The sequence below is a fragment of the Canis lupus genome, chromosome 32, assembly GCF_048164855.1.
Source record: "Canis lupus baileyi chromosome 32, mCanLup2.hap1, whole genome shotgun sequence".
Lineage (NCBI taxonomy): Eukaryota > Metazoa > Chordata > Mammalia > Carnivora > Canidae > Canis > Canis lupus.
Window position 1 is genome coordinate 13,608,097 of NC_132869.1, and position 13,234 is coordinate 13,621,330.

General features: G+C 45.0%; 2 protein-coding genes across 8 annotated transcripts in view; one reads left to right on the top strand and one right to left on the bottom strand.

The window, feature by feature from the left end:
* Window positions 1-1,256: 1,256 nt before the first annotated feature.
* Window positions 1,257-12,447, bottom strand: ZSCAN29 (zinc finger and SCAN domain containing 29). Of its 7 annotated transcripts, none has more exons than XM_072809288.1 (6): window positions 11,956-12,447; window positions 10,565-10,996; window positions 9,878-10,082; window positions 7,387-8,048; window positions 5,674-6,144; window positions 1,257-4,422 (listed from the first exon to the last, which is right to left on the bottom strand). In XM_072809288.1, exons 2-6 carry the CDS (start codon window positions 10,638-10,640, stop codon window positions 3,551-3,553), a joined length of 2,286 nt encoding a protein of 761 aa, XP_072665389.1. In that variant the 5' UTR covers window positions 10,641-10,996; window positions 11,956-12,447; the 3' UTR covers window positions 1,257-3,550. The 7 variants fall into 7 exon arrangements, with proteins under 7 accessions (XP_072665389.1, XP_072665388.1, XP_072665384.1 ...); XM_072809287.1 differs by having other exon boundaries at window positions 7,387-8,082; XM_072809283.1 differs by having other exon boundaries at window positions 7,387-8,082; window positions 11,521-12,447.
* TUBGCP4 (tubulin gamma complex component 4) overlaps window positions 12,049-13,234 on the top strand; it is a 36,236-nt gene continuing 35,050 nt past the window's right edge. Inside the window, exon 1 of the mRNA XM_072809291.1 lies at window positions 12,049-12,411. Coding sequence (XP_072665392.1) covers window positions 12,334-12,411 — 78 coding nt within the window. The 5' untranslated portion in view covers window positions 12,049-12,333. The remainder of the gene's footprint in view (window positions 12,412-13,234) is intronic.

Here is a 13,234-nt window from a genome sequence, read left to right on the forward strand (position 1 = left end):
ATAGTAAAAGAGAAATGGCAACAACATAGAGAAAACATATAAATGTTATTAAGTTCTGTAGCAATGACCATAGCAAGCAATAAAAGGAAGAACGTGGGGCACCTGGCGGGCTTAGTCAGTAGAACATGCAACTCTTGATCTCAGGAACATGAGTTTCAGCCCCAGTTTGGGGGTAGAGTTTACTTTTTAAAAAAATGGTGGGGTGCCTGGGTGACTCAGGTGGTTAAGCATCTGGCTCTTGGTTTTGGCTCAGGTCATGAGCTTAGGGTCCTCAGATAGAGCCCTTCATGGAGGGCTGTGTCTGGCTCTGCACTTAACAGGGAGTCTGCTTGAGACTCTCTCCTTCCTCTGCCCCACTTCCCCATTTGCACATAAAATCTCTCTAAAATAAATAAATGAATCTAAAAAAAGAGTGGATAAAATGGAGATAAAGAAATAACAGCACTAGGAAACAACTGATGAGAATATGATTGTCTAGCTTCTGCTAATAATACATTCTTGCTTCCTTTGCTGTACATGCCATTCATTCTGTCCCCACAAAGGTCTTATGAGTATGAAAAGGGCAGGGAGCACAGACCCTCTTGCTCCACCTATAGTAGCCTTGATTTCTCTCTCTCTCTTTTTTTTTTTTTAAAGATTTTATTTATTTATTCATGAGAGATACAAAGAGGCAGAGACATTGGCAGAGGGAGAAACAGGCTGATGTGGGACTCGCTCCCAGGACTGCAGGATCACGACCTGAGCCAAAGGCAGAGACACTCAACCACCGAGTGGCATCCTTTGATTTCTCTTTCTTAGAATGTTTGAAGACTATTTATTTCTTCTTCTATCCTCAAGAATGGCAGAGTGGGTAGTAGGAAATGGCTTGTAAGCTCGTTTGAGATGAAATGGCTTTCCCCAGTAAGAGAGTTTGCCTTTGCCCTATTCCTTATGTATATTCTCTTCATCTGGAGGTTGGTAGGGGATTGGTCCTGGATCTTTTAAAATAACACTTATTCTCCATGCCCAGTTATAAGAGGTCTTAACCCACTGCACTAATGGATACAGATACCACAGAAGGATTTTCATTCTAATTTCTCTTTTACCACATCCTAATTTGTTTCTCAGTCTAGAACATTAAGATTCAAACAGGCATACTTCTAGTAAGCCCACACAGGGAGCCTAAAGCAGGTAAAAATTTATCTTTCATAGCAGCAACAACTTAAAAAATTGCAGATGTATTTTTGGTGGGGGGAGCCACATGAAGAAACACTGGGTACTTTATAGACATAATTTTTATTAACATGGTATCCCTGAGAGGCAGATTAAGGTGTAAACATTATTCTGCTTTACAGAAAGGGAGATGGAAACACAAGACATCTGGAACCAGAATTCAGATCTGCTGATACCCCAACCAGTGCTTTTTACACACAACTATACATAAATATACTAAAGACAGTAATCGCTCATATTAAAAAACACATTTAAAAAACACACAACCATCTCAAATCCTGAGGCACTGCTTTAGACTGGTGTTTCTTCTATCTTCATGTCTGCTTAGGCCACATAATTGAGATACCATCTCCTCCTAATAAATGTTAGGACATTTTTTTGTAGTAGGATCCGTCAATACCAGAACCCTAATCAACCTCTCATCTAACACAGCAAGCTATGAATTACAGAATATTCTATTTCCCTACTCCTCTTCCATATCTCATTCTGGCCACAGGACTCTGATAAATGTGAATATGAAACAGCTACTTATCCCAGGCCTTAGCCATCTGTTCACATTCCTTTTTCCTCAGACCTGCCCATTAAAGTATTTTCTCAAGATACTAGTTTCTGACCTTTGTTTCTTATAGGAGCTAGTCCCCTCAGACTGCTCATTCTTCCCCAGTGTGAGCTGGCTGTTTCATCAATAAGTATAGCACAGTACCTGATTTACTATAGGTGGATGAAATCACCACCTCCAGATCTGCCTCTGGCACTCCATGTTCCAGTTAAGGCAGTTCTCTACCTTGTGCATAGCCTAGATCATATTCTTCCTCAATTTTGTGCTCCTTCAAGCTTTGTCTAACTTTCCTTAGAGTCTGTCCTTTGCCCTCAGCTCCATCTGCATAAAACACCTTGCTCTCCACTTTCCCCATTTCTCACCCACTCAGTACTCAGTTTTGTGATTAGTTTTGTAAAGTTCATCCCATCCTGATTTACCCAATAACCTTCCTTTCTTTGAACACTTGCTGTTTCATGAAGCCTTCCTGAATAAAGAGAAGAAAATACCTCCCAGATTTTTCTTATAAAAAACTATAATGTATTAGACCTTAACATTTATGCAAAATGTTACTAGATTTCTAGAGTTCTCTAAAACTGTTGCAGCTCTACATGTGCACTTATTATTTGTCCATGTCAGTCATCTGTTCTAGATTGTAAGAACAAGGACAGGGTCTGTTTACCTTGTGCTGTACAGGGCTCATCATACTACTAGGAATATGAGCAATTAATTCAATACTATTTGATTATACAGAATCACACTTGTGTTTGAAGAGCTTTTAAAAACATCTATACAGGTGAATATTTGCATGTGCATGTGTGTGAGTATTGGCAACTCCACTGACCAAAGATAATCTGTCCTCCTTGCCATTAGGGTAAAGAGTTGTTGGCACAGAGCCATTTGTTTCATAATCCATGGGTACATGGTAGTGGCATCTGCTCAATGAAGGATAGTATTGAGCACCCATGGAGTGCTGTATAATACTAAACTAGGTGTTTGGTGTGTGTGGAATGCACAATCCCCTACTGGCAGCCTTAACTGCTTTCTTTCATATCAGCATATCCAGCTTACTTGCTCTTTGCACTTCTGGACCAGAAGAGACAGATGAAACTCAGGTAAGATGGAACAGAAGAAAAAAAATCAAACTAGATGCTCTAAATGTACTATTCTATTCCAGATCTTCTAGGGCTTAGAAGAAATTAAGAAATCCAGGGTTCACACTTCAATATATAAAGTTTACCCTGTTTCCCCATCTAGAACACCTAGGCTTTTGACAAGAGGATTCATAGGTCAGAACCAAGATGGATATTAAACTCTCCTTTAAGGTAAATGAAGAGTTTGCCTGACAAATATCATTCTAAGCACAGGCTTAATACGAACAGGAAGAGCCACAGTTTTGCATTTCCATAATTGTATAAAAAGACCCACTCAATTAGGAAAGTCTCACAGCTTCTCCCTGAAATGCTGTGATAGGTTTTTCCAGTTGAAATGCAGCTGAATAACAGGATAAATAAATACATGGCATCTACTACTATGTTCTACTACAGGAACAATATAGACACTGAGAGGTAAAGGTGTTATCTGTCATTTCCACTGTAGGCAAGGAGAGGGACTGAAATCTTCTTTTCATTCTTAAGATGACTACCCTAGGAATTCGTAGATCCAGGAAAAACTTGGGAACAGAGTGGGGTAAATCTTAAGAGTGTTTCCTAAGCTAGTTGGGCAGAGGAGATGGATCTCACAATTGGAAGACTTTTTCAAACAATTTCACTGCATTTATCTTTTTAAATTCTCAGGGGCTTATTGCTTAGGTGTTGACTGTGACAGAAGTTTCTCTCGTGTATGGATCTCTCGGTGCTTATTTAGAGCAGAACTTTTACTAAAGCACTTGCCACAGTCATGACACCCATAGGGTTTCTCTCCTGTGTGGGTTCTATGATGTGCACGTAGGTCAGAACTTTTACTGAAGCTCTTTCCACAGTCAGGACACACGTGGGGTCTCTCTCCTGTGTGTATCCTCCGATGTGCACTGAAATGAGAACTGTTGTTGAAGCTTTTTCCACACTCTTCACATTGATAGGGCTTTTCTCCTGTGTGGGTTCTCTGGTGAATTATAAGGCTTGAGCTCTGATTGAAGCGTTTTCCACACTCACCACACTGATATGGTTTCTCTCCTGTGTGGATTCTCCTGTGGGTGATGAAATTTGAACTGTCACGGAAACTTTTTCCACAGTCAAGACACTTATAAGGTTTCTCTCCAGTGTGGATTCTCCGGTGTCTAATGAGGCGTGCACTCCGACTGAAGCTTTTCCCACAGTCAGCACATTTATATGGATTTTCCACTTGATGAGATATCTGATGCACAAGGTGGGAGTTCGGACCAAAACTTTTGCTGTATCTGAGATACTTACAGGGTTTTTCTCCCAAGTAAGGTCTCTGATGATTTAGAACTTTACCTAAACTCCTCTCTGGGAATGCTGGTTTTCCCCTTCTCTCCTCTGGGGTATTTTCCCACTGTTGTCCTGATCTATACTCACTCTCACCACCTTTACCTTGAGTAAGACGCCGGGAAACTTTCCTTTCAGACCTTGCAAGTAATGTTCTATGTAGTTGTACTTCCTCAGAAATATCTCGTTTTAGATTCTCTTCGTTATCAAATCCAGCCTCAAAACCTGATATAAGAATAGAATTTTATTTATTTATTTATTTATTTATTTATTTATTTATTTATTTAATTAATTTATTTATTTATTTGATTTGATTTATTCATGAGAGGCACAGGAGGGGTAGGGGAGTGGGGGGCAGAGACACAGGCAGAGGGAGAAGCAGGCTCCATGCCTGGAGCCTGATGTGGGACTCAATCCCAGGACTCCAGGATCACGCCCTGGGCCAAAGGCAGGCACTAAACCGCTGAGCCACCCAGGGATCCCCAAGAGTAGAATTTTAAAAGTTACCCATCTCCTCAATATTATGTGCTGGGGATAAGGCAAGTATCACATTAGAAGTTTAAAGATAAAAATTAAGGAGCACTGGATCCCAATGACTACTACCAATTGGAATTCCAATGTTTTTACTCCTCTACTTAGTAATCTATCACACGCTTCTCATTTGTTACAGAGGCTGATTAATACATTCTTTTAACTTTTCCTGGATACCCACAATATTCAGAAAATCCTCTCAGTATAACAAGGAAAACCTACCAGATTTAAGATAGGTTCAGGAATGCCCAGGAAAACTCTGAGAAACTTCTATATCCAAACAGAGCTAAATGAGTCCTCCTCCCCTCAAATTCCAATATACATCAAGAATGAAAACAGGGGGATCCCTGGGTGGCTCAGCGGTTTCGCGCCTGCCTTTGGCCCAGGGCGCAATCCTGGAGTCCCAGGATCAAGTCCCATGTCGGGCTCCCTGTGTGGAGCCTGCTTCTCCCTCTGCCTGTGTCTCTGCCTCTCTCTCTCTCTCTCTCTCTCTGTGTGTGTGTGTGTGTCTCTGATGAATAAATAAATAAAATCTTTAAAAAAAAAAGTGAACTTTTAAAATCAACTTCATCTCACTATGGGTATACAATGTGCTACTTGGGAGATGTTACCTTTCATACTCCCTGCTAGGTAAACTGCCTAACAGTTCAGCTGTAGATGATAACAAATTTAGAAAGTCTGCACCCATCAGACTGATGCTGTAGTATGAGAAGGCAAGTCAGGTGAATAATTTATATCCTTCTGAGCTGCCTTAATAAAAAGGAAACCTGAAAAAAAAAGAAAAGAAAGGAAACCTGGAGAAGAGAGAAGGTAGAAGGTAGTCACAAGAATCCATGAGAGCTGGGTATAGAGGCCTGTCTCCTGGTCTTTAGATTGTTGATTTTTCTCCTAAATCCTACTGCCTCCCCGTTGCTACTTAAACCTTAAGAAGTAAAAGGATCTTACCACTGGGGCTCTGGAATAAGACTGGAGCACGAGTCATGACAACCTCCAGGGGTACCTCAGTATCCTCTTCATCATCCTCAGAATCTTCTTCTATGGTCTCTTCTGCCATGTCGGCTTGCTTCTCAGCTTCAGTCTCACTTGTCTCCTGGATGGGGCAAGAGGCTGTCTCTTCTTCCTGGCTGTCACTGGGCGGGGCAACAACCCTGGCACTCACCAGAGCATCCATCTCTTCAAAGAAGGGACAGGTCTCTGGTGCTTGGCCATTCTTGACTTTCCGATAGCTGGTTTGTAGGCTTTTAAACTTGGTCCGACACTGCTCTGGTGTCCTTAAAAATCCATATTCCCATAACCGCTCAGCCACTGCTCCATACAACTGGCTGTTACGGTGACAATTCCGGAGGGCTTCGTAGAACTGAGTTTCACTAAGAATTGCAAGGTAAGTCTTTGTCTCTTCATAGCCCCAGTGTACACCTGCCACCAAAAGAGAAATTTTAGCACTACTTAATCCAGGGCTTTACAGCCTCAATTCCTCAGTCCTATCAAGTGCATGATGAAAAACCACCTAAGCTTGGGCTCCTAAGTGAAAAAGTAAAAATACTTCATGTTTCCAAAATCTATACAAAGTAGAGGGAAGGGAGAGTCAAAGTGTCTTCCTCCCACTTGACATCCAGCTGGAGAGGACAATGCTTCCATCATCCTCCAGTCACTGCAGATAAAGGAGTTGGGGAAAGAATTGGAAGACAGAGAAAAAGTGGAAAAAAAGATGAAAAAAAATGAAAATAATAGCAGCTAGCATATGTGCCATGTCTCTGGTTTACCTGCATTTATTCCAGTAATAAAAAAGAATGAAAGAAAAAAATAGATACTGAGAAAGGAAAAAGTAGAAGATAAGAAGACAAGCCTAGAACAGAATTGAAGTAACACCACACATTATCATTGCTGCTGTGCCCCATTTTACGAGTGAGGAAACAAGTTTTGAAATGGCCAGATAACTATCCAAGGTGACCCAGGTGATGAGTGGTCAAGATAAAAAACAAAGCCCCAACTCATATTTCGGTGTTCTTTCCATAACAACATGGTTACACAAATTATATCAACAGTAATAAATAATACTTAAAAACAGTTCCATGGGCAAATAATATTTCAACAAAGTGTTTCTTACTATGTGTGTTTATGTGTTATGTGTTTACTATGTGTGTTTCAACAAGGTTTCTTACTATGTGTATTGTGAATCTCCTCTAGGAGATTCTTAGAAAATGTTTCCCCAGCTTTGGGCAGTCCTTCACTATGCTATGCTAAGTGAAAACGAACACAAAATATAAATTGATGTTGAGAACTGGGGAAATATAAAGCATCAGTTTGTATAAGGTGCCCAAAAAATAGTCTCCTTAAAGATAGTATAGTGTAGTGTCAGGTTTTTCTCAGCAGTCAAAGATTTTATAAGAAAAAAAATTTTTAATAAATGGAAGGAATGATAGTCTTTTTAAGAGCTCTTAAGAATCTTCTGAGTACTTCTTTAAAATATCTAAAATTACTCCCTATTACTTAATATTCCCACAAAAGAGAATGAAATACACACAGAACTGAGAAGTGCCTCTGTGTTCTCTATTTAAGTGACAAAGCTGACAGGCAACATTAAACTTCCTGACTACACATGCTATCTCATAACTCCTCAAATCTATTCACAGAACCCCAAAAAGAAAAGGTTCTTACCACTTGGGCTTCGAAAAAGAACAGGTGCAGTGGAGTTTTCAGGGTCTTGAGGCAGGGCCTCCTGGCCCATTTCATCACTGCCAGACTCTTCAGCCAAAGCCTCTTCTGCTTCCTCATGCTGCCAGCCCCCTTGCCCTGGCTCCTCAGTCTCAGGATCACTGCCCACCAGGCCAGAGTGAGAGGCTGCCTCTTCCAAGCCGTTACTGGGCAAGGCAATGACCTGGGCACTCATCAGGGCCTCCATCTCTTCAAAGAAGGGGCAGGTCTCAGGTGGATGACCACTCTTGACTTTCCGGTAGCTCTTCTGCAGACCTTTAAACTTGGTCCGACACTGTTCCAAGGTCCGAAAGAAGCCATACTCTCGGAGCCGCTCAGCCACGGCCCCGTACACTTGGCTGTTTCGATGACAGTTTCGGAGCGCCTCATAAAACTCAGTCTGACTGAGAATTGCAAGGAGAGTTCTGGTCTCTTCATAGCCCCAATGTACACCTGCTACCTTCTCGTCCTCAAAGCCCCAGTAATCCTGGTCCACCCAACTTCTTCTCTCTCTCTTAGGTGATAACAGATCAGCATGCATTTGTTTATCTCCTGTGTGACTGCCTCTTGGGAGTTCCTTCTCCTTGGAGCCCAGATCAGGGACCCATGGCTCTCCTTGCTCCAACCTGGAGACCACACCGGATTTAGGAAATGGAAATCCTGCTTGCAGGGAAGTAAACAAAGGATATCATAATTTGGATTGATCATAAAAACACCTGTGAGTTCAGACCTGCCTTTTTTTGAATCCAAGAGGCTTATAAAAGAAAGTGTCTAAGGAAGTGTTTTCAGAAAGTTCAATGGGGTGGAGAAAGTGGAGAAAATACATAAAACCTCAAAAAAGAATATTTTCCAGAGCAGGGTGACAAGAGAGGAAAAGGTTCTGTTTGTGTGTTCAATGCAAATACTCCTGTTCCATGTTGCTCCCTAGCCTTCCTCGCCACTTACAGGCAGGTCTTGGCACTGCTGGGAACAGTCACCTCCTGTCTCCTATTAGTTTTCCACTTGGTGCTAGAGAATTAAACTCAGAGTAATTTCAAGAAGAAGGAGAGTAGGGGGGAAACTTCAATTCATCCATTTCCTTCACACGGTCACTAAGTTCTAAGGATTTTTCCCTTAGTATATTCTGCTCTGTTCTTCCTGCTACCATCCAAATCTAGACCCTTTGTCCTCTCACACCCGGATCACTGCCACAGTAACTATCCTACCTAACTTCAGGCTCTAGCTTCCTCAGCTCAACCTTAACCCAAGTGCCTACCATGTACCGTCCATTCATATCAGACTCCTCTCCAGAACACAGCATATAAATTATTCATCACTCTGTGCCTCTCCAAATTTAACCCATTCTATGAGAAGTTGTATTTGCCAAAGCACCCCATGAAACCTTCCCTACTGCCCTCCCTCATCTCCCACTCTGCTGAACCCCTACTACAGTCACATGAATTGAAGAACAAGTCATTGTTTGGCATGGTTTCCATACAGTTAGGTTCAGTACATACTTGCTTTCAATCACATGCTAAGCTCTTTGAGAATAGGCACTTTCACTTATTGCAGAGTACCTTGCAAGGCATCGGAATACATGGCAGATATTCAAAAGATTAATTCTGCAAGTCTCTGTGTGGGGTTGAGGGATTGCATCCGGATTACTAAACAGAGACCATTACAAATGGCTGAGAAGGCTAGCTTCTTGGATGATAAGATCAGAATTCAAAACAACCAACAAGTAAAAGAAATGATTTAAAAAAAAAAAAAAAAGCCAAACAGATAATATGGAGTTCAACCAAGTGCAAAGAAGAAAAACAAGTTCTACACAATCAAGTACAACAATAAGCACTAGGCACAAAGACAATGGGGAAAGTGGTAAGAGTCCTGGGAGTTACCAAGTAAACAATAATCACGAAATAATTACTTGAGCTGTACTGAAAGAAAGTGTAGCGAAATTCTGAAGTAAAATTCCTACTCTGCCCCTATGTACCAAACCCTCCCTGGAATAATACCATTTAATTCTCCACAATAAATGTGATATTTGGAAGACTTCATTTCCAAGGGAGAGTGACAAAAACTTAGTAGGTCTAAAGAATGGAGCTTCTGGGGAAGAGCTTAAAGAAACAAATATAGTTCAATTTGGAGAAGGAAAATGACTGAAAGGAGGCTGTGCCTTCAAGTATACAAAAAAATTTTTATCTAGAAAATACTGACCTAGTATCATTACCAAGGGGAAACAAAATAATTCTAATTCTGATAAAAACTAAGAAGCCATCCTCTGGCAGACTTGTTAAAAGAGGAAATATAAGAATACTACATCAGAGAGCTGAACTACATACCTTCAGGTCTCCCAACAACTGCATACTCTACAATTTCAGCTCATTTCCTGAAATCCCTTTCCCACTCACTACTCCCAACCCTACTTCCCAATTTAGAATGGCATCCTATCTTCCCATATGAATCTACTCCTCACCGCTCCTTTGAAAAGGTCTGAGCTTCTCCTTTGGGTTCATCTGCTCCTGTGGTCCCAGGTCTGGGCTTCTTGCCCTCTCTTTCTTGGTTACGCCCCTGGGTTGGGGTTCCACTGACTCCTGCCGAACACTTAATAACTCTCGTGATGATTTCAGGGGTGTCATCTTCTCCAAGCGCACTTCCTGCCCCTTCACAGAGACTGTGACCTAGAAACAACCCCCATTAATTGTCACTGCAAGGTTATAATGAGGGGCATTCCCAGAGGAGATTACTTAATATCCCAAAAGAGTTCATCCTTTTGGGACTTGGGTAGGTTTGGTGGGGGAGGTGGTTTAACAGTAAACAAGGGTCTTTCTTATATCATTAGATATTCTGCAGCTGGAACTCCAGAAAGAAAAGATCAAAATAATGAACCCACCTACAAGCTAAAAAAATAATTCCCCTTTCTTCCCTCTTAAGTAAAAAACTGTAAAACTATGAATAACTCATTATGACAGGGTAACAAAGGTACACCCAGGTAGCATCTCCAGATAAGCTCTATCTGAAAAAGTTACCTGTTCCAGGACCTGTAGTATAAGCATCACCAAAGGAGATTGTGCCCCTCTTTAAACCTGTCGATACCTTAATGTGGCCCTTTATCCTTGCCCCTTCCCAGTCACACACTTCTTAATTCCCCCTCCCTTCTCACCGAACGTCCAGGTCTTCCAGGCTCTCTTTCTAAATCTTCCACCAGAGCCACTGCCTCCTCTCCACTTTCTGGACATTGCTCCTGTACCCAATTCTGGATCTCCCCAGGTAAGATGGTCAGGAACTGCTCTAGCACCAACAATTCTACAATCTGCTCCTTGGTGCGCACCTCCGGCCTTAGCCAACGACAGCAAAGTTCCCAGAGTTGGCTGAAAGCCTCCCGGGGCCCAGCTACCTCCTGGTAGTGAAATCTCCTGAAGCGCTGTCGGAAGGTCTCAGGGTTAGTGCCATTCCCTCTCATAGTGGGTTTGGCCATCATTCACAGCGAAAGCAGCTCCCCTCCACTTAAGGGTTGGAGGGCTTACACCTATTTTCCCATGTCCTTGGAGAATCACCTGCAGAGGAGTCTCTCAACTGTAAGAAGAGTTTCTTCCTAGGGTAGAGAGAGATGGCACTATCAGAAGAAATAAACTTGTAGGTCTGAAGTCTTGCCAAGAGCGGGCCTGCCTTCCCGTATACTCCACGTGGCCATCTGAGGTAGCACCAACGTGAGGACGGCAAGCCAAAACTGAGCATGAAGGAGAAAAGACCTTTCAGAGGCTGCCATTTCTGGGTGACTTTCAGGGCAGCCTGGGGAGGCAGCTAAGAATAAAGTATTGTCTGCTCTTCTTCCACCTCCCCCCGAACCCGACCCCATTTAGCTCCCTGACCAATGTTGCATAGTCAGTCCGAACCATATGGGACACCTGGCCTTAAGAGGATCTAAAGGCAAGTCACCATCCTGCTGAAGGCAACAGAGAGCCTCTGTCCAGCGGGTCGCAGCTCATCTCCCCCAGTACCTCCACAGTCTTCCCGGAGGCCCTTTGCATCCTCCCCTCCCCCTCGGACCACACAACTACCAATTCCCACCCGGGACAAAAATCAAGTACTGAATACTGGGTCTTTGTTTCCCCTCACAGCGTTAAGTCACCGCTCAGCAACTGTTCGGGAACTACTGGCGGGGAAACCTCGCGCATTGGCAAGACTGGTTTTGGTTCCTGACGCGAGGGCCGGTGGGCGTGGGGAGTCACACTGAGTTGGTGGAGAATGGGAGTCCGAGGGGGCGGTAGTAATGGGTCTCCTGAGGACGAGTTCGGTTGCTGGCCAGGGGCTCCGAGGGCTGCGGGGTTCGCGGGAGCGGAACTCGGCTCAACGAGTGGCGGGTGCAGGATTCCGGCCTCTTTGTCTTCGCTCCCTCCGGCCAGGTCACTCTCGGAGCCGTCGTGCGGCGCCTCCAGGGGCCTCCGAGGGGCTAAGGCGCCCTGAGAGCACCCTCCAGCCACCCCTGGGAGCGTCCCCTTCTCGGGGCTGCCCCTCAACCCACTCGCATCTCTGCCCCCGGGCCAGCCTCACCCTCTGAGGGTCGGGCCCCAGCCCCGGCTCTCCAGCCTCCTAGTCCGGCTCTCAAACCGGAAGTCCGAGCGGGCGACTCGGGCGCGGAGGGCGCATGCGCAGGGGCACCCACGGAGACTTCTCCAGCGGAGCACCGGCAGGAGCGAGCGAGTGGGCCCCGCGGAGCGCGGCACACTTCCGGGACGTGGGGCGCCGGTCCCGTCCCCTTTCCCGTCCGCTCTTCCCGCAGCAGTTGTTTCGCCACTTGCGGTTCAGGACGAACCGCCTGTCCCAGGGGCCTGTGCGCCCTTCAAGAAGGCAGCATTCGCCTCCGTGGTTCCCTGGAGGACCGTTGGAGGGGGGCGCGACGGACACAGGGACTCGAGGTCCGCCTTGGGAATGATCCACGAACTGCTCTTGGCTCTGAGCGGGTACCCAGGGTCCATTTTCACGTGGAACAAGCGGAGCGGCCTCCAGGTACGGCCCAGCTCCGAGCGCGGGAACTCGGGAGCGCCGAATGGGCGGGCCCGCGCCAGGCCCGGGGGAGGAGTCTGCAGGCTCGAAGGGCGGGGCCTGCGGGGGCTGAGGTTTCGCGGGGCGAGTCCGCCCGCTGGTCGCCGAGCCTGTGCGGAGGGGCGTCCGCGCGGTACCTCACCTCGGGGCGGCTGGGCGCGGGCCCGCCAACCGGAGGTGGAGCCGGAGGCCTCGCCTGCGGGGAGGAGGAGGGAGCCGGCGACCCGGCTTCAGGCTGAGGTGTCTGAGCGAGAGTTGCTAGGGAAGTGGATGTAAAGGTGAAGGAGGCGCTTTCACCCGTTTTCACGCTCACACTGCTTTAAAGCGGGCTGTGCAAGCTGGTCCAGATACACAGCGCTTCACACACCGTGTGGGGTCAGCCGGTTCTGTTGACTGAAAAATGGAGTGTTTCTCTCATTACTCCTTTCGCAGGAAATTTCTGCACTAGGAGAATTTGGAAGGGGTTTTCATGTAACCAGGAGTGTAAGAGGAGGAAGGTACGATACGCATCTCATTCAATCTTCACAGCCACTTACCTCCATTTCACAGATTGACTCCCTGTATCTGGTAGCTAGTAGTTAGCGAGCTTGGTCTTGAATCCCATGTCCGCTTGCCTCGAGTATCTGTACTATTCCTTTCTACTGCTCTCAGTAATATCCAGCCCTCTCAATAACTTAGGTATCGTTAGCCCCAGTTTACAAAAGAGGAAACTGAAGCTCAGAGAAATTTATGGTGACTAGTCCTGGCAATGGCAGGATTTGAATTTAGCTCTGTCTGATCACAAAGT